Source organism: Symphalangus syndactylus, chromosome 14 (genome assembly GCF_028878055.3).
Source record: "Symphalangus syndactylus isolate Jambi chromosome 14, NHGRI_mSymSyn1-v2.1_pri, whole genome shotgun sequence".
Classification (NCBI taxonomy): domain Eukaryota; kingdom Metazoa; phylum Chordata; class Mammalia; order Primates; family Hylobatidae; genus Symphalangus; species Symphalangus syndactylus.
The window spans coordinates 13,000,429-13,019,576 of NC_072436.2; the positions used below are offsets into that span (position 1 = coordinate 13,000,429).

The following is a 19,148-nucleotide window of genomic DNA, read 5'->3' on the forward strand; positions in this document are numbered from 1 at the left end:
CTTGCAGTGGCTTCACACCCTACCTTTCTGACCACAGCGCTCGTGCTCTTGGAGCGCCTTGAGTCTGTGGGACAAGGCGGACTGGAGGACGCAGTTTCCAGATGGGCTCCCCTGGCGGGCGACTCCCGTGCGCACGCCCAGCATCCTGCGCAGGCGCTCTCGCGGCCAGGCCTCCGCAAACAGCACAGATCGCGGGACAGAAGACAACCACACTCCCTCAGACGCTTTATTGTTTACAAAACAGATGGGTCCCACAGGGAAGGAACACAATCATTATGCTGACAGCAGCAGCGAACAGAGAGGGAAAGAAAAAGGTGAGCTTTAAAGTAATCGCAAATCACTGCCTGCGTGAAGAGGCTGCTTCCGGGCACCTGGGCTGTGACTCAGGTGCTGACATGACTACATCAGCAAGGTCTCAATTCAGCCACAGTGCCACGTCCCCCAACCTTCCTGACTGCATCTCTATTTTAAATGACCCAGCCTGGACATCAAGGACAATGATCTAGGAGGCGGGTCAAAGAGACAGCCAGGCAAAGTCAGAACAGACTTGGGGCTTCCAGGCTATGCCCGGTGACAGCTGAGCTCTTCAGAAATGTGTCACATTCAGCGTTCACTTCCTTCGCTTCCTCCACTACCTATGACACAGCGGGGGAAAGAGACAACCAGTGAGAGAGGGGTCCCTCCTGGCTGCCCTCCTCGCAGCTGTGCTTGAGTTTCAAAGGGGGAGAGGTTTGTGAGGGATCGGCACAGGGACAGCCAGAACCGGCACCCTCCGGCCCACCGTGGCACCCCTGAGGATGGGGGGGTGGGGGTGGGAGTGAGGGTGGGGGTCGGGGTGAGGTAGTGCTGTGGGGAGGGCACTGTGAATGATGGAAACGTCCCTTCTCAGCCTGGGTCGTGCCTAACCTGGGTCTCAAATCCCACTCTGCCTTCGCCCTGGAGTACACTCCAGCGAAGCCAAGGCCCAGCCAACGCTCATGTGAAGTTTCCACGGAGAAGAGCCTGCAAAACTCCCACTGGAAGAGGAGAAATAAAGGCCATGGAAAGAAACCCCAGGGAAGCGACAGGCCTTGTTCACAGACCCTAGGCAGGGAATAAAAAATTCAAGTCATTCATAGAAGTCTTGAAAGGCATGAGGATTTCTGACAGCTGCTAGAAAAAGGCAACGTTTTCTTTATCTTTGTATCCATTGGCCAAGAACGCCGAAATGTGACACTTGCTTCACCAACTGCCACTGCTTCCTTACAATCTCCCCCACTGCTGGAGCGGGCTGGGTAACTACAGGACTTTGCTCTGTGTGATAAGATTTGGTGATTCCATTTTATAAGAAAGGAAACTGCTTTAATGAAAGAAGGTTAATAATTAAAACTTCAAAGTGCCGCATGGCCACAGAATTTTCCTGAAGGGAGAAAGCGGTCACTGGCTACACGATGCGGAGATGGTTTTATCTGAGGCCTGAGAACCAACAGATGTGCCTGCGCCCTGGCCCTGTGCAGCTGTGGGCAGATGTGTCCCCAGGGGCCTGCCCTCACTCGTGACCATGCAATACCCTGCAAAGTAAACATTTTCACTTCCAAGGATGTGCAGGGGTGGACATGATCCTCCAGGCACAGAGTAGAAAAGAGGGTGACCTGGGGGTCCCAGCAAACAGGTCCACCTCATGCTCACTGCGTTCTCAGGGTGAGGCATAGTGCCTGACATATGGTAAGAGCTCTAGGGATATTTACTGAACAAAAGAACGTAGGAAAGAAAAGAAACGAGGTCGGATGGAAGAAAGGACCCAACCAGTTCGGCAGGCCTTGAGTCAACGCCTGAAGTGACCGATCTCACCACCAGATGGCAGCATGGAGAGCAGTTCATGCCGCGGCCTCCTTGGGGCCGGGGGTCCAGTGCCCGCAACCTTGCCGGGCCCAGGACGGGGCTCCCTGTCCAGGCCTCCAACCCAGGCACAGTTCCAAAAAGAACAAAACAAAACAAAGGTGCACTCCTCTGGTTTTTATAAAAGCTGAGTCCTGATGGCCTTGCTCAGTGTCTCTGTTTTGAGTTAAATGAACTCGATGCCTTCGTATTTCACGCTTCCGATCCTGGTCTCCGGCAAGAGGAAGCGCCCATCCAGCGTGAAGGCCATGATGTAGGAGGCGACTCTGCCGCTGTCCTCCTCGGACTTGAGGGCCACAATGATCTGGTCGTCGGTGTTGGGGATGAACTTGAAGGACGAGAAGCCGTGAGTGGGGACCACCGCCCCGACATGGCTCACAGCGATGTCGCCGAAGTCGGGGGAGGCGCTCAGCAGCAGGTTGGCGCCCTTGCGCTCGTCGTCCTTCTCGCTGTAGCGCTCCTGGCTGGCGCGGCGCGGCAGGAAGAACCACCGCTGCAGCGTGTCACTCCAGCAGGCAGACTCATGGATGAGGTAGCCTGGAAACCGGGTGACCGCGGGTCAGACACGCATGCGGCCTGGCATGCCCAGCCCCATGCCATCAGGCCATGCACAGTAGCAGGCACGGGGCTGCGACCACCAGGGCCCACCAGCCCACAGCAACCCGCCCCTCCCTGCTCTCCAGGCTTCTGGAAGGTTCTGTGTTCTCAGTTATCCCACGCAGGGAACCTGCAGCACCCCATCCCCTGAAGCCTCCTCCCCTTCCCCCGATTGCTGCCTGTGAGCTGCATCAGGGATTCGGGCTCATCGGCGCCTCCTCGGGGCTGATCCAGAGGAGCCCAAGGAAAGGGAACAAACCCCTATTGGACATGGAGAGGCATCGGGCGGGGAGGCTGCCTTGAGGCTGCAAGGAAGAGGAGACAGCGTCTGGGGCCCAAGGCACAGACTCAGTCACTTCCTCCTGAACCTCAGGCACCTAAGGCCTACTCCATCCTGACTAGGGGGAGGCCAAAGTGCTGCCAGCCCTATGTTGGTGTGAGACACCACGGCCCAGCACCAGGGGTAGGGACAGGGCCTGACCCACCAGTGCAGACAACCGGGCCACAGGCTGGGATTCGAGGAGGCCAGCTGCCAGGGCGAGTGGGACAGGAAAGAGAAAACAGCTCATTTGCCGCCAGAATCCACTGGCCTGAGGGGAGCCACCATCAGAGGCAACCAAAATCACTAAAATCAAGCAAGAAAAGGGCCTTGGAGGCTGGGTGTGGTGGCTCGTGCCCGTAATCCCAGCACTTTGGGAGGCCGAGGCGGGTGGATCACCAGATCACCCAAAGTCAGGAGTTCGAGACCATCCTGGGCAACATGGTGAAACCCTGTCTCCAGGAAAAATACAATTAGCTGGGCATGGTGGTGCACACCTGTAGTCCCAGCTACTGGGAAGGCTGAGGCAGAAGAATCGTTTGAACCCAGGAGGCGGAGGTTGCAGTGAGCTGAGATCGCGCCACTGCACTCTAGCCTGGGTGACAGAGCAAGACTATGTCTAAAATAAAAAAAGGTTTTGGAGGCAAATGCAGGAGGAAGCAGGTTCCCAGTGAGTGGGCTGTGGAAGCCACACTATGGGCTGGGGCAGGCGTCTCTTACCTGGCGGCCGGATGCCGGCGGCAGCCCGCAGGGCGTTGTAGTTGGACACCCAGTTCTCGTGGTCCACGCTGCCCCTGTAGCCCACCACCTTCACCCACTCCGGGTTCTCGTTCACCACGTCGCCTGTGGTGGTCGTCCACTCCTTGCCCAGGCCGCCCACATACAGACGCTCGTCCTTCACTGCCAGCCATTCGGCCTTGAAGCCTGGCCAAGCAAAGCGTGTCCTTAGACCCCTGCACCTGGCTCCCACCCGGCCCCGCACCTGTCCTTAGACCCCGCACCTGGCTCCCGCCCGGGGCCGGCCGACTGCCCTCCCCTCAGCTCCTGAAGGTTCAGTGACCATTCTCAAGTCTCCTCTGATCCCCAGCTCCCCGCTCCTCAAGCTGTAACCCCAACCTCAGGATTATCCTTAAAGGCTAGAAAAGCTGAAAAGTGACAGCACTCTGAAGGAGCATGTGTGTCCCAGGGGAGTGCGGGTGCTGCCCTCAGCCACACTTGAGGTCTCACCGAGCATCACTCTAACTCCAGTCACCACAGAGGGGCTTGGTGCTGGGTTTCCCAGTCTTCCTTTCAATGGATTTGTTCAGAAGCTGTTTTTGCTTTTTTTAAACTGATTTATTTAAAATAAGCCTAACTTTGAAGGCTGCCACAGTTCAGGCTGTGTGGGAGCCTGTGTTCTACCAGTGTATTCTTATCATCCCTACACCCTGGTATTCTAACTTCTGTTTGCTTTCCCCAAATTTTGCCAGCTTCTTGCCCCTGAGAGCTGGAGCTGTGCCCCCTGAACTGCCCGAGACTGCAGTAGCTTCTCTGCAGGGACCTGCGGTCTCCTGGGCCCCTTGTGCTATGAGACATTCTCCACCCCCGGGTCTTCCGTCCCTCCCGGATGACCTGAGCACCGCCCAACCCCAGAGCTCCCTGTACCCCGCTTTCCTCCCTATCCAAGGGAAGGACAGAACTACACTAGGGTTGCCTAAAATCCTGACAAGTGCAAGGCAGGAAGTAGGCGACCAACACTTTGATACCTCAGGTGAGGTCCGTCCCCTGTCCAGCCCTGGGCAAACACTGAAGATTTTATCACCGGGTGTGGGGAGGGCCTGGCCGGCCATGAACTGTGTGGGCCGTTGTTTAGTGCGGTTCCCCCTTGACCTCAGAAAGCCTGCGGTGGCATTTAGCTTTCTAGAAGGTGGGGATCCACCGCCAGCTCAGACGGAGCTCAGAGGAGGAGCTGCCAGTGTCCTTGGCGCCTCCCCAGCTCCTCCCTGGAGGAAGACACTGGCCACCGTGCCTCCCCAAAGCCTGTCCCTGCCCTGTGGAAGCAGCACCTCCTTTCTGGTGAACAAAAACACTGGCATCAGGCTCCACTCCAGGGGGGTTGGCGCAGCTCACATATGCCCTCCCCCTGCTGGGGTTCAGGGAGAGGAGGGCTGGGCAGCAGTTTACCCTTCAGTAACATGAAACCAAAGTCTGGGTTTTGAGTGAGAACCATCTGACCCCGTGGCTTTCAACGTAAGGCTCCTGGTGGGCATATCCCAGCGTGATCTTGAGAAACTTTGAAGGTGTAAAAAGGGCCATGTTCCCAGAGGCTCTGAGAGCAGCAGCGGATACAGCCTAAAGCATCCTGGAAAGATTCCCCACGTCTCCCGCAGGCCTCTAGCGGTAAGCTCCTACTCCTAGAAACTGCTCAGTGTGAAGTGACAGTAGGCTATGCTCCTGGCTAAGGGTAAGGGGGCCGCAGGTCAGAGCAAGAGGGAGACGTGCTCCCTCACCACATCCCTGGCTTCTAGGTGTGTGAATTCTTTACCATGTGCCTGTGTTTGCCAGCCAGGCCCTGAGCTCCCACTCCCCACCCGCACCTCCATAAAACCTCAGGGTCCAGTTACCTTTCTCCACGGTGCCGTCGCCGTCGGACAGAATCACCCAGGGCACAGCTTTGCTGCCTTCGATCTGGTAGACAACCCCTGTCCGGTCATCCACAGAGTAGAGCTTCCCATTGAAAACAATGAGGTCGGAGAGCTCCATGCCTCTCCCCTTCTCCGCCAGGTGGGACTCCAGGACCCCATGGTCTTTGTCCCATTCCACGGTCACCTTGTCCCCACTGTCTGACAGGGCCAGGTAGCCCTTTTTCAGGTAACTGAACCAGGTGTTTTCCTCTTGGACCTTTGACCCTGTGTCCAGGTCTGCGATAACTGCGATCCGGTACCGAATCCCGGCCGGTGTCCTTTGTGGGGGAGACAGGGGGTAGGTGTCATTGTACCAGTTGGCGGGCGCCTGGCTGAGCCTCCAGTTGTGTGCATTGTGGGTGGGGGGCCTGCCGGGGGCCGGGCGGTGGGAGCAGAGCAGCCAGAGGATGGCGGCACCCACAAAGAAAGTCAGGATCACCTTCCAGCGGGGGCGGAAGCGGGGGTCCGCGGCCTTGGTCATGGATGCCAGCACAGGAAGGCCCCCCACACTGATCCGGAGGGAGTGCATAGACTCATTCCATTCCGGGTGCTCAGACAGCTGCACGGGCATCAGCGTGACAGACAGGTGGGACCTGCACAGCCAGGGAGGGAGGAGAGAAGTCAGCGCCTCCGCAAGCACAGTCACATCTTAGTTCCTGAAGCTGTAGGCGCTGGAGGCTGATTTTTCCAGAAGAAATAGTATTTCACTACTTTGTGGCCATCCTTACTTCCTTGGCTTAATGAATCCCCGACTCTAGCAGTATCTTTGCTTACTTTCATTCGGCAAGACGTGAAGTCTTTCCAGAGCCAAATTACTCCATCTCCCCTGTCCCAGCTGGCAAGGTGGGAAGCTGAGTGAGAGAAGGAAGTTCCATGCAGGCTGGTGCTCTGTGGTCCCTCTAAAGAGAGAAGTGCAGGGGAGTCAGGTGGGAGGGGAAGGCTGATGGGGTGAAGTGGGATAGGATCATAGGGTACAGGTCTGTATTTTACTCAAATGCCACCTCATCCAGGAAGCCCTCCCTGACTGCCCTGCTGCCGACATCACTCTCCGTCCCTGGGTCCTTGGCCCTTGTCCCCACTTGACATTAGAGTATTGTATACAGTTATCAGTTTGTTTGGTTCTGTCTCCACCTCTGTATCCTGGCTCCTAGAACAGTGCCTGGCCTGCAGCAGACAGATGTGCAGTAAAGGAGTCTCCACTGCCTCTGGGTTAGGCTCCTGCAGCATTGGAATACACATCCAAACCAAATAAAAACCCTTCTTCTTTTTTGTATCTGTCGTTGTTTTTGGCAGTGTCTGTCCCCTGGTGCCTTTCTATTAACGTAAATGACTGCAGGGACCAGAGTCTGAGCCGCTCTGGCTGCCTGGAGGCCAGCGTGTCTGTGCCTTGGCTCCAGAGAACTGCTCGGCTCACCGTGGGGCCTGGTTTGGCCGCAGGCCTCTCCCAGGTCACCCTCCACCCCAGGCGTGGCTCTGTGGCAGAGCCCCAGGGTCAGGGTGCTGGTGGCAGCCAGGAACTGCAGCCCTTCACTGCTGCGCCAACCCCACTTCCCGGGCATACAGCATGATGGCTCAGTGCAGCCATGGGGCACCAGGCCCACATCTGCGCCGCCTTGGTGAGAGCTGCCTGTCTCTGGACAGCCGCCAAGTGCCACGATGGGGCGTGGGGAGACAGCTCCCGGTGCTCCGATCGAGAACATTGGCCCTGGGCAGAGGTTCCATATCTCTGCCCTCCGCCTATAACTCAGTGAATCCTGGCCTGAACTTCCCTGGCTGGGTCCTCCTTGAGAAAACAACAAAGCAGCAAACGTGTGCCTTTATGGGCAGACGCTGTCCTCCTTGCCAGGGCGCCTGGGAAGGGCTTGGGGACTCCAGTGGCTCTGTGCAATTCTGGGCCCCAAATATGTGGACCATGAGGCCCTGGCGCACAGCAGCCAGTGACAGACACCCCCACCAGAGACACCCCCTTTTCCATGCTGCAGGCTGCTGGGCTGAGAAGATACAGAAACAGGGTGACAATTCCCCATGGAACTTTCGGACAGTCTTAGGTTTTAGCCCCAGGGTGAGGTTCAAGGAGTGAACAAGGCGCATACGTGGGGCCTGCTGCTCAGAGTGAGCCTCCTAACAGCACAGGGGGGCTGCCAGCAGTTCCTCCAGGCCCGCAGGGAAGACTCCATGCTCCCTTTAAGGGGCAGGCCTCTCAGGACCCCCTGAGGTGGTCACAGGGCTGATCACCGGAGCCTTCCCGGCAGCAGGGCTGGAGTCTCCAGTGCTGCACATCCTCCTCTGACTGCGCCCAGGCCCTGCCCCTCCCTGCCCCTTTTCTAGCCCCAAGGCTTCAAAACCCCAGCCAGGCCCAAGAAGTCTCCACTGAGCTCTGAATTACTCTATCTTACCTGCTATGCCAATCCCACCTACATTTCTTTTTTGTTTTTTTGAGATAGGGCCTCACTCTGTTGCCCAGGCAACAGGGATCACGCTCACTGCAGCCTCAACCTCCGAGGCTCAAGCGATCCTCCCACCTCAGCCTCCCAAGTAGCTGGAACTACAGGCGTGTGCCACCATGCACAGCTAATTTTTTTTTTTTTTTTTTTTGAGACAGAGTTTTCCTCTTGTTGCCTAGGCTGGAGTGCAATGGCGCGATCTCGGCTCACTGCAACCTCCACCTCCTGGGTTCAAGCAATTCTCCTGCCTCAGATTCCCTAGTAGCTGGGATTACAGGCATGCACCACCACGCCCAGCTAATTTTGTATTTTTAGTGGAGATGTGGTTTCTCCATGTTGGTTAGGCTGGTCTCGAACTCGTGACCTCAGGTGATCCACCTGCCTTGGCCTCCCTAAGTGCCAGGATTACAGGCGTGAGCCACTGCACCTGGGGCACAGCTAATTTTTAATTTTTTTATAGAGATGAGGCCTCGTTATATTGTCCAGGCTGGTCTTGAACTCCTGGGCTCAAGTGATCCTCCTGCCTCAGCCTCCCAAAGTGCTGGGATCACAGGTGCGAGCACCCGCACCCCCCCTTACCTGCATTTCTGACATGCGTCTTAGACATTTCAAGACACGAGTCCTGTGCAGCTCTTCCCTCAAGCCTACTTGCTCCTCATCTCCCCTTGAGAAGGGTAGTGGTGATGGGTGGCCACCGTGTCCACAGTGGTCTGGTTCAAGCTCTCAGGATCCTGGGAGATGTGCTTTTCTGTGTGAATATTACACTTCGATAAAAACATAAGGTACTGCCACCACGAAAAACCTGACTGGCCTCATCCTCCGTTTTCCTTCCTCAGCATTGAGTCCGTGGGCAGGTTCTGTCCTCTTCCATGGCCCTTCCTTACCGTGCCACACCAGATGCCTCCCTCCACCCCTCGGCTGCCTCTCTGCCCCTGACACTCCCATATCCCCCGCCATGAAGTTGCCCTGCCAGCTGCCCCCCACCAACATCCCCTGACACTCCCTCGCCACCTGCCATGAAGTAGCATCCATCAGATGGCACACTCCCGGCTTCAGCGGCTTCCTCAGCTCCTGGGGTGAACCCACTCTGCTCCCGCTCAGCCCTCACACCGCACCATCTCCTCTGCCTGCCGGCTGGCTACACAGGCCTCCTTCTGTCCCCTGACCACACTGGCCCTGGCAGAGCCTGCTGTTCCCCCTGCCTGGAACAGTCGGGCCTGCTCTTCCCACCGGCAGCTCAGTCTCTCCTACAGGGCATCAGCTCCCTGGGAATACTTGCCCACTGGCCCTCCCTCCCATGCCGCTCCGGCTCTCCCAACGTCCCTGCCTGGCTAGGTGATTTTTTTTTTTCTTTTTTTTTTTTTGAGACGGAGTCTCGCTCTGTCGCCCAGGCTGGAGTGCAGTGGCGCAATCTCGGCTCACTGCAAGCTCCGCCTCCCGGGTTCGGCTAGGTGATTATTTCTGCTCCTGGGGCAGGGACCTGGCCACTGTCACAGCCCCAGCACCTGATGTACTGCCACGCAGGGAGCAGACGGTCTGCATACACTGGCTGAAGGGAAAGAGATGCCAGGTGAGCCATTAGCCACTTCTTCAACAGCTCCTCTGCACTCTGCCAGGGGCCCCACCTTAGGCATATTGTGAACCCACAACCTGGATCAAGACCCCCAAAGATCGAGCTGCTCAGCTGCCACATCTGAGCTGCAGGTCCAGGAAGACGGTGCTTGCCAGCATAGAACGACGGTGCCTGCATAGACTGCTGTCAGACATTGTGAGGTGTCGTCGTCACCAGCCCCTGGAACCCCCATGTTCTTCCCTGTTCAACTCCCTCAGCACTCCGGAGAGCCACTGTCCTCACCTTCACCATTCCTGTCAAATCTCTGGCCCACTTCTCCCAGGAGACCACCCTGCAGCCACCTTCAGCAGCCGAGGCCCCTGGGTGGGGCCCACACCTGCCACTCAGGTCAGAACCCCCAGCCGCAGGGCACCTGCTCTTCTGGTTCCTCCTTTCCATCCACAGGCCGCCCAAGTCGCCCACCTTGTCACCATTTTACCTCCAGACCCCACACTCCCACAGACACTCAACTACTGCTGAATAAATGGCGAATCTGTGAATGAAGGAAAACCCTTCCCCGAGTCCCCGGCACCTCTGTCCCTTCCCACCCCTGCCCAGGCCCCCTCGCCCACCACACCCTCTCCTTCCCTCTGGCTAATCCTCAGAAGCAGCCACCTGAAGCCTTCACCAGCGGCAAACCCAGTGAGCACATCGTCCGTGTCCCTCCTCGAGGCCGGGGAGCACTCTCTGTGGGCCTCCTCCCAGGCAGGTCTTCTTAGCCCCCAGTGCTGGCAGCCCACTCACCTCTCCCAGGGCCTGCCCTCTAAGGTGAAGACCCCCACACCTTTCTAGCCTGACCCAGTCTCTGAGCCTCCTCATCCGATACCCACAGGCACCGCAAACCAGGTCCTCCTCAGGAACTCCCTGTCCTGGCTCCAGCACTCCTGGCCCTCAGGAGCCATCCCAGGAAGCGATTCATCCTAACCCTTCTCCCTCCCCAGCCCCACGTGTGCCACCCAGCTCTAGACTCGGCTCCCTTCTCCCCATCCACACAGCCTCGGCTCCAGTTCCATCTCACCCTGATGACTCTCTGAGTCTTGCTCTAAATGATCTAGACCAAGCTTGTCCAACATGTGGTCCAACACAAATTCGTAAACTTTCTTCAAACATGACGAGATGAGATTTTTTGTTAAGCTCATCAGCTATCAATGCATTTTATGTGTGGCCCGAGATAATTCTTCTTCCAATGTGGCCCAGGGAAGCCAAAAGATTGGACACCCCTGATACAGACCATCTGGGCTCAGCCAGGGACTTCCCTTGGCCTCAGTTTACTTCCCGGAGCCATGCTGACGGCCATGCCGCATGCTCAGGTTAGAAAACTGTGCACAGGGGCTGACTGCTACTGCTTCTCACTCACTCTACAAGTACCCTCTCGCCTGCTGGGAGGGTTGCAAACTACCACCCGTGGGCCAAATCCAGTCTCCCGCCTGGTGTGTAGATGTGGCCTGTGTGGCCTGGTATGTAGTTGCGGCTCAGTGTGTAGACACTGCCTGGCGTGTAGACGCAGCCTGCGTAGACACGGCCGCTGTGTAGACGCGTCCTGGTGTGTAGATGTGGCTGATTAAAGCCAGCTAGGACTCCTCCCTGGCATGCTGAATGTGGCTGCACCGTTGAGAGGTCGCAACAGACTGTGGAGACTGAAAATATCGACTCCCTGTCCCCTGACAGATCCCTGGGTCAAGACCACCTCAAATCACCCTCCACAAAACTGATAGAATAATTTTTCCAAAAAGCAAGTCTGGATTCCAACTCCAGTAGATCCCAATGCCTTCCATCTAAAGGACAAATGTCTCAGCCTATAGAGAAAGCCTCACTGGGTTTTTCCGCCTGCCCTCCCAGGAGCGGGACCTCTCCCAGGTCACTGTGCAACACTGCACGCCTTCCCATTCCAGACTCCTGGCGTCTACACCGTGGCACATGCTCCCCACCCGGGAGGCTCATGTCCTCTGACCACATGGAACCAGAGGTGTCTGAGTCCCGGCATCTCTGCCCCTCTGGGGAATCAGTGTGACGGAGGCAGGGGCCTTTCCTCCAGGAGCTCAGCACAGTTGGGGAGACAGACTTTCAACAGTCCCGTGTGGTCAGTGTTACCTCGAGGTCATGCTGATTCCCCAGAGCTAACAGAGGGGCAGAGACACCAGGGACTCAGACACCTTTGGTTAAACAAGTGACTGCTTCTAGTGACAAGAGAACTCTGTGTACCTTCCAGAAAATTCCTTTAACTTCAGCACCAGAACACCTTCCCTTGGGCTTCATCTCTCCTTCAGGACCCCAAGGAATTATTTTATTTTGCAAAAAAGTTTCAAATCAGATGCCTTTGCCACAGCGCATGCTGGTATGTGAGCTACCACTGGCTGCTGGGGTGCCTGGCTGCCGGCACCTGCTGCAGGCAAGAGTTTGCATGTTCTTTAAAAAGTTGGGTTCTTTTTAGGGGGTGGGGGGTGGGAGGGCTCTTTTGTTTGTTGCCAGCCAGAAACAACAGAAATGAACCAGCGACAGTAAGACACAAGATGGACAAAGTCCTTTCCAGAAGGGACCCGTGTGAGGCTTCTCTCTACACCCCTCAAAGCTTTAAGCAGTTTAAATGCTCGCTTTATTGTGAAAAGAAGTTTTACAACCCCAGTGCCTGCAGAGTAATGGTTTGATTTTAGATAATCAGCAACAAGAGGACTCAGGAACTACAGCAAAGTCATGGGTTCTGTGGCCAGCCAGGCTCTTCTGTTCAGTGAGGCTGCAAACCAGCTATCTCCCAGGCTCAGGGGCCTACAGGGACAGGACCCCTGCTGCTGCCTGGAGAGCACTCACAGGAGCACTCACAGGAGCAATAACCACCTGCAAGGCTCGCAAGGCACCATGGAGGCATCTGTCCATCCCACAGGACACTCCCAGAGCGCAGGGGAGCCAAGAGTTAGGGAGCTGGGAGTTAGGGAGCAGGGAGTTGGGGGGGAGTTAGGGAGTGAGGAATTAGGGAGGGGAGTTAGGGAGAGGGGGGTTAGGGAGAGGGGAGTTAGGGAGGGAGGTTAGGGAGAGGGGAGTGAGGGAGAGGGGGGTTAGGGAGGGGGGAGTTAGGGAGGGGTTTAGGGAGAGGGGGGTTGGGGGGAGTTAGGGAGGGGGGTTAGGGAGAGGGGAGTGAGGGAGAGGGGGGTTAGGGAGGGGGGAGTTAGGGAGGGGGTTAGGGAGAGGGGGCTTAGGGAGGAGGGGTTAGGGAGAGGGGAGTTAGGGAGCGGGGGTTAGGGAGAAGGGAGTTAGGGAGGGGAGTGAGGGAGAGGGGAGTGAGGGAGAGGGGGGTTAGGGAGGGGGGAATAAGGGAGGGGGTTAGGGAGAGGGGTGTTAGGGAGAGGGGGGTTAGGGAGGGGGGTTAGGGAGAGGGGAGTTAGGGAGAGGGGAGTTAGGGAGCTGGGAGTTAGGGAGAGGGGGGTTAGGGAGAGGGGGGTTAGGGAGAGGGGAGTGAGGGAGAGGGGGGTTAGGGAGGGGGGAATAAGGGAGGGGGTTAGGGAGAGGGGTGTTAGGGAGAGGGGGGTTAGGGAGGGGGGTTAGGGAGAGGGGAGTTAGGGAGAGGGGAGTTAGGGAGAGGGGGGTTAGGGAGCTGGGAGTTAGGGAGGGGGGTTAGGGAGAGGGGGGTTAGGGAGAGGGGGGTTAGGGAGGGGGGTTAGGGAGAGGGGAGTTAGGGAGAGGGGGGTTAGGGAGCTGGGAGTTAGGGAGAGGGGGGTTAGGGAGAGGGGGGTTAGGGAGAGGGGAGTGAGGGAGAGGGGGGTTAGGGAGAGGGGGGTTAGGGAGCTGGGAGTTAGGGAGGGGGGTTAGGGAGAGGGGGGTTAGGGAGAGGGGGGTTAGGGAGGGGGGAATAAGGGAGGGGGTTAGGGAGAGGGGTGTTAGGGAGAGGGGGGTTAGGGAGGGGGGTTAGGGAGAGGGGAGTTAGGGAGAGGGGAGTTAGGGAGAGGGGGGTTAGGGAGCTGGGAGTTAGGGAGGGGGGTTAGGGAGAGGGGGGTTAGGGAGAGGGGGGTTAGGGAGGGGGGTTAGGGAGAGGGGAGTTAGGGAGAGGGGGGTTAGGGAGAGGGGGGTTAGGGAGAGGGGAGTTAGGGAGAGGGGGGTTAGGGAGAGGGGGGTTAGGGAGAGGGGAGTTAGGGAGAGGGGAGTTAGGGAGAGGGGAGTTAGGGAGAGGGGAGTTAGGGAGAGGGGGGTTAGGGAGAGGGGGGTTAGGGAGAGGGGAGTTAGGGAGAGGGGGGTTAGGGAGAGGGGGGTTAGGGAGAGGGGGGTTAGGGAGAGGGGTGTTAGGGAGCTGGGAGTTAGGGAAAGGGGGGTTAGGGAGAGGGAGGTTAGGGAAAGGGAGGTTAGGGAGCTGGGAGTTAGGGACTGGGGAATTAGCGAGAGGGGAGTTACGGAGCAGGGAGTTAGGCAGCGGAGAGTTAGGGAAACAGTGTGCTTTTCTCTGTTCACACCCAGGAGGTGTCTCCTTGCTGCTGCCCTTTCCCAGGAGAAGGGCTCAGGGGCCACCTACCTCCCGAGGCCATCCCCAGGCCTGCCGCTGCACTCTGCGCAAGGCTGTAATGAAGGGAGCGGCGACTCCCTGGACAGCAGACAGCCAAGAGGGTCTGTTTCTCCAGCTTCCTGCAGGAGTGGAATAGGACAGGTGGCGGAACCAGCAGGTTTACTGAGGGCTGCCAGGCTCCTCCCTTTCAGGATCCAGGCAAGCCACATCATCATGTTAAGAGGCCACCACATCCTAGCCCCCACCTCCTCGGAAGGGACAGGTAGGCAGGTGGCAGGTGGCAGGTGTGCCAACCCCTTATCTCTGGAGAAGAGCTACCTTCCTTTCCCTTCGCACACCCAGAGAGCAGGCAGGCAGGCCTCAGAGTGCCCACTGTGTTCACTGCCACGGTACACAGCAAACCCCGCTGACCTACAGACTCTTCAGCACGGCCAAGGCAGGAGCCAAGGCCTTCACACACTCATGCTAACAGCACCTGAGAGAACACGGGTGGTGCATCTCAGAGAAACACTTATTAATGCCTGCCATGGGCCAGACTCCTTGAAAATGTTACCTGATTCCTGCTTCGGCATTTGCAAGGCTAACTATTGTACCTGCAAATTCCATGGCAAATCTCCTCGGGGGGTGGGCAGTACAAGGAAACCAGGAAGGAGGAAGGTCACGGGGAGTCTGGTTAGGCCATCCCGCCTCCACAAACAGCACCCTCCTTAAAGGTCAAGCTCAGGATCTGACTGACTTCTGCACCTGTCCCCAGCCCCTAGTATCCAGCACACGGCAGGCAGCAGGCACCGTCCTGTGGGACAGAAGCCTAACACGGGCCATGGCTCCATTCCCATGCCTCTTCCAGCTTCTGGAGGCACCCACATTCCCTGCCTGGTGGCCCCTCCTCCCCCTCCAAAGCCCGCCCACTGCACTTCCCCAAGCCTCTTGGCCATCATTGCCCTCTGGCTCTTCTGCTTCCCTCTTCTCTTCTTAAGGACACTGTGATTACATTGGGCTCCCTGGGAAAATCCAGGATCATCTCACTATTTTAAGGTTGGCTGATTAGCAACCTTAATTCCCCTTTGCCATGTAATGTAACATATTCATAGGCTCAGAAAGTAGGACGTGGACATCTCGGGGAGCTGTTCCTCCGCCAATCACAGGAGGAAGAGGGGAAAGAGCCTCCAGGTTGTTCCAAGGGCCAGGACCAGTCACTGTCTATGGGGTGGGCCCACAGCTTCAGAACCCTCTATGGTTTGCAGTTACTGCATTGTAAAGAGGCTGTGTCTGCTTAATTTGTATTATCGATGTTACACCTGGAGGAATTTTAGCCAAAAAGTGACCTTCTCAGTTGAAAGGCACATTCCAAACGGCAGCACACACTGGGGAAGGTGTCCTTTTCCAGAGTGTGTGAAAATAACGGGATGGGATCATCACCCCATGGACCTGCATCAGGGCTGCCTTCCACACCACAGCGGCACCCGCACGAGCCCACCTGCTTACTGCCACCCTCTCACCTCATGCTTTCCTCAGGGCCCGGCTCCTGGGACACAAAGGCTGCATCGCCAGGACTTTCATTCAACCCGGCAAGACTCTCAGAGCCATTCTGGGGGGTCCCAGTCTCACCTCTGCCCCACTCCCACATGGTGGCATCACACACTGTCTTAAGCCAGACTTCAATGCCATCTTCACTTCCCATAGAACCATCCCAGAGGAACGCGGGAAGCAGCGTCCTGCCTGGGAACCAGGCGCTCCACTTGAACACTGCACGCATGACAGAGACGAGGAGGGTCCAAAAGAAAAAACAGAACGTCTCCCCAAACAGACTTCTCTACCGCCAGGATGATTTTTTCCTAATTAACCATCTTGATTAAAGTAAAAGGAAAATCAACATGAACCTTCTTAAGAATTAATATGAAAGTTTTTAATTCCCTTGATATTGGCATTTCATAAGAGCTTTCCAGGTAATCTCGACAGTTCAGAGTGCACTGAGTGAAAAGAATGAATGCTGTGTGTCCTTGGCATCGCTGGTACCATTCAACAAACAATAGAAAAATGACCTCCTTGTGACAGTACTGACCCATTTCAGGACCTGGACAATAGTTCCAAGTCTCAGATCTGTTTTTGAAAGAGTAAACACTACAGCATTTATACATCTACCTATCTACCTATATGGTTGCCAGAAAGTACGGAGACTCCGATGACGGGCCATATGTACTTGCAGGAGCCTGCACAGGCACACACACCTCGAAAGCCACATCCAGGTGGCAGGGTAAAAACACCCACAGGGCCAGGAGAACTGCTCCTACCACACCCTGGGCCTCCTCACATACTCTGCAGCTCAGGGGGGTCCTGCAGAGCAGGTGCACAGTGACGGGCGAGTGAAAACGTTCTCGAGTACCAAGAGCTTTTACACCAACATATTTACTAAGCTGCCATGGGCTAGGAAAATATGGTTATAGCCTAAGGGGAAGAAATGAGACCTCTGGCGATCAGAAGCGTCAAACCTCCGATGTGCCCCTCCAGCGAGGTGTCCCAGCGTCCAGGGGTCCTATCCGCTGGGAGTGGATGGTTTCCTCTGCCACCTTGTGACATGTCATTCTCTTTTGTGATCACATTAATTTGGACATGAAAAAGTGACGCTAGAAGTTGGTCCCCACACTGCTGCGGTGGCCTCATGACAGTGCCTGGACAAATCCATGCTTCACCTGAGTCCTGGCCGTGAAGATGCTTGGGGCTGCCCCGGCAGGAAACCCTTGCCACATCCAGAGGGGAGAGGGTTGGCTCCTTCAATGTGCCTTTCAGCAGGGGCCTGTGCTGGGATAGAGGGCTCATTGAGGCCGGCAGGGAGGAGCACCTGGGAGGAGCCCCGCTGCCGTTCCACAGGCTCCAGCCAGACTGTCCTGCTGAGAGGCCTGGGTTGGGGCTGGAGGGAGGGTCTGTGGCCCAGGCCTGGAGGAACCTTTCTCAGCAAAGCTCCTCAGAGGGAGAGGGAGGAAGAGCTGGGAGACGGCGGATCCTGAAGGGCTGCGGCACCCGCTTCCTTTTAGGAGCCTTCTACGACCTGACACTTGTTTCAAGTTTGGGCCCTTAAACTGGAGAGCTAGCCAGATTCACTTGACACCAAGAGCCTCACATTTCCAAACCTCTGCTTTGTTGAAAATGTGGTAGAAGGCCATAGGGCATACAACTTCAAGAAGAAAATGAGAAATGGAGCTGGGACACTAAGAGACTGCTTTTCCAGGGGTCACTAAGGGGGAAAGGTGCTTGGGAGAGAGATGTGTCTGCTGATGGAAGAGTGGTCACAGGTGCTCTGTGCCAAGCCTAGGGTACACAGAGGGCAAGAGAAAGACCATTCGGAGGGAGAAGCAAAGGCACCAGGCAACATGGACTGGCAAGGAGGTACCAGTCCCCAAGGATGAGAGAATCCAGACCGGATGGCAGTAGGGGTGTGAGACAGGTATGGTGGCGAGGGCGAATCATTTGCATGCAGAAAGATGAGAGTGAGCTGTGCTGCCTGGAGGAAGGCTCCAAATTGGATGAGGGCAGGGAGAGCAAGGACTAGGATGGGGTGGGGAAGGTTGGCCTGTTACAGGTGTGACCAAGTGCCAGTCAGAGGGAGAAAATTCCCTTATCAGTCCAGAGAGACCCTGCATAAACCAGAGGAAGGGTATCTGAAGTCAGAGGGTGGTGGGAGGTGGTCATTCCCAGGAGGGGTGCCTCACACTAGACAGAGCGGGGAGGCGTCCCACACTAATCAGAGGGGGATGGTCCCCACACTAACCAGAGGGGGAGGTGCCCCACATGAATCAGAGGGGGGTGGTCCCCACACTAATCAGAGACGGGAGGTGTCCCACACTAATCAGAGCGGGGAGGTGCCCCACAGTAATCAGAGAGGGATGGTCCCCAAACTAATTAGAAGGGGGGTGTCCCACACTAACCAGAGCGGAGAGGAGTCACATAATCAGAGGGGGGAGGTGCCCACACTAATCAGAGGGGGATGGTCCCCACACTAGTTAGAGAGGGGAGGTGCCCACACTAACCAGAGGGTAATGGTCCCCACGCTAGTCTCAGGGATGAGGTGTCCCAAAAGTCAGAGGGGGTGGTGTCCACCGTCTGTCGGAAGAAGGGGACTTTCCCACAGGTCAGAGGGCAGAGTCCCAGCCCAGTCTGCGAGTCGGGGGGCAGAGGTCCCGCACGGGTGGGACGGGAAGGGGGCCTGACGGACGGGTCAGGGGGCGGGACGCGGCAGGGTCGGAGAGCGGCGGCAGGCTCAGGGACGCGGGCCCGGGCCCGTGGCTGGGGCAGGGCGCCGGGGGCCGCGGGCGCAGAGTAACTCACCCGCTGCGGGGCTGGCTCCGGTGCCCGCGGTCGGCGGGAGTTGGCTGGGCTTGGCTGGGCTAAGGGCCGGGACGGAGGAGTGCGGCCGACTTCCGCCCCGCGCGCGCTCGCCCCGCCTCTGGTCCCGCGTTCCCAGCAGCCTCTGCTCTGCGGCTGCGCGCGGACGGCGCGAGGCTGCTGGGAGCTGTGGTTTTTTTTTTGTGTCCTGCGCCTGCGCGCTGGAGGAGCGGCCGGCTGGCTGCAGGCTGGAGGGGCGCGAGGGTCTGCACTGGCACACGAGGGCCGTCTTCCACCGCGTTGCGCCGGAACGTGGGCCAAGCAGATCTTTTGGGGTGGGAGGCATTGCGGGGGTGAAGGCTACTGGGGAGGGAAGTTCTCATTTCCCGCCCGAGGGCCCCCTTACATGGGCCTCCCAACCCTCGTAGTCTTGGGAGGCAGAAAAGCGTGGGCCCCTTTCTGCCATCCTCATTCTCAGACAGCCCCTCTCCTTGGCCCTTCAAAACAGCCGCCTCCAGAGTGCTGCTGACCAGTTTCCAAAGCCAGGATCAGGGAGGTCTAAGGCTGTAGTGTCCTGGGGTGGGGACGATGGGGTGTTTCCCTGCAAACAATCTGCAATTGACAAACCTGCCAAACAAATGTCTCTGATTTCTCCTTTCCCTTCCCTAGCCCTAGTCCCCGAGATATTTTAGGGCACTCTGTTAAAAGGCTTCCCCGGCCCCGCCCTCCTCCATCCCAAAGTTCTGAGAAACGCCTGGTGGCCGTGGAGCCTCTGGCAGGAGAGCTTGGCAGAGGGGGGAACCAGCCCCCTGCCCATCTGCACCTTCAG

The 19,148-nt window shown here is 57.3% G+C and overlaps 1 protein-coding gene across 13 annotated transcripts; it reads right to left on the reverse strand.

Moving 5' to 3' along the window:
* Positions 1 to 212: 212 nt before the first annotated feature.
* Positions 213 to 18,477, reverse strand: CANT1 (calcium activated nucleotidase 1). Of its 13 annotated transcripts, none has more exons than XM_063617365.1 (7): positions 18,323 to 18,473; positions 14,009 to 14,118; positions 8,481 to 8,649; positions 6,232 to 6,356; positions 5,398 to 6,050; positions 3,515 to 3,718; positions 213 to 2,415 (listed from the first exon to the last, which is right to left on the reverse strand). In XM_063617365.1, the coding sequence occupies exons 5-7, from the start codon at positions 6,026 to 6,028 to the stop codon at positions 2,045 to 2,047; spliced, it is 1,206 nt and encodes a 401-aa protein (XP_063473435.1). In that variant the 5' UTR covers positions 6,029 to 6,050; positions 6,232 to 6,356; positions 8,481 to 8,649; positions 14,009 to 14,118; positions 18,323 to 18,473; the 3' UTR covers positions 213 to 2,044. The 13 variants fall into 13 exon arrangements, with proteins under 13 accessions (XP_063473435.1, XP_063473432.1, XP_055097050.1 ...); XM_063617362.1 differs by having other exon boundaries at positions 8,481 to 8,632; positions 18,323 to 18,458; XM_055241075.2 differs by having other exon boundaries at positions 5,398 to 6,356; positions 18,323 to 18,471.
* Between the last annotated feature and the right edge of the window lie 671 nt (positions 18,478 to 19,148).

Bases quoted from the DNA above. Each gene is read 5' to 3' on its own strand.
- CANT1 (XM_055241079.2), bottom strand. From the start codon at position 6,028: ATGCCCGTGCAGCTGTCTGAGCACCCGGAATGGAATGAGTCTATGCAC. The intron at 3,719-5,397 runs GTAACTGGACCC...TTGCTTGGCCAG, and splicing joins CGACGGCACCGTGGAGAAAG to GCTTCAAGGCCGAATGGCTG. The intron at 2,416-3,514 runs GTAAGAGACGCC...CCCGGTTTCCAG, and splicing joins CGCCGGCATCCGGCCGCCAG to GCTACCTCATCCATGAGTCT.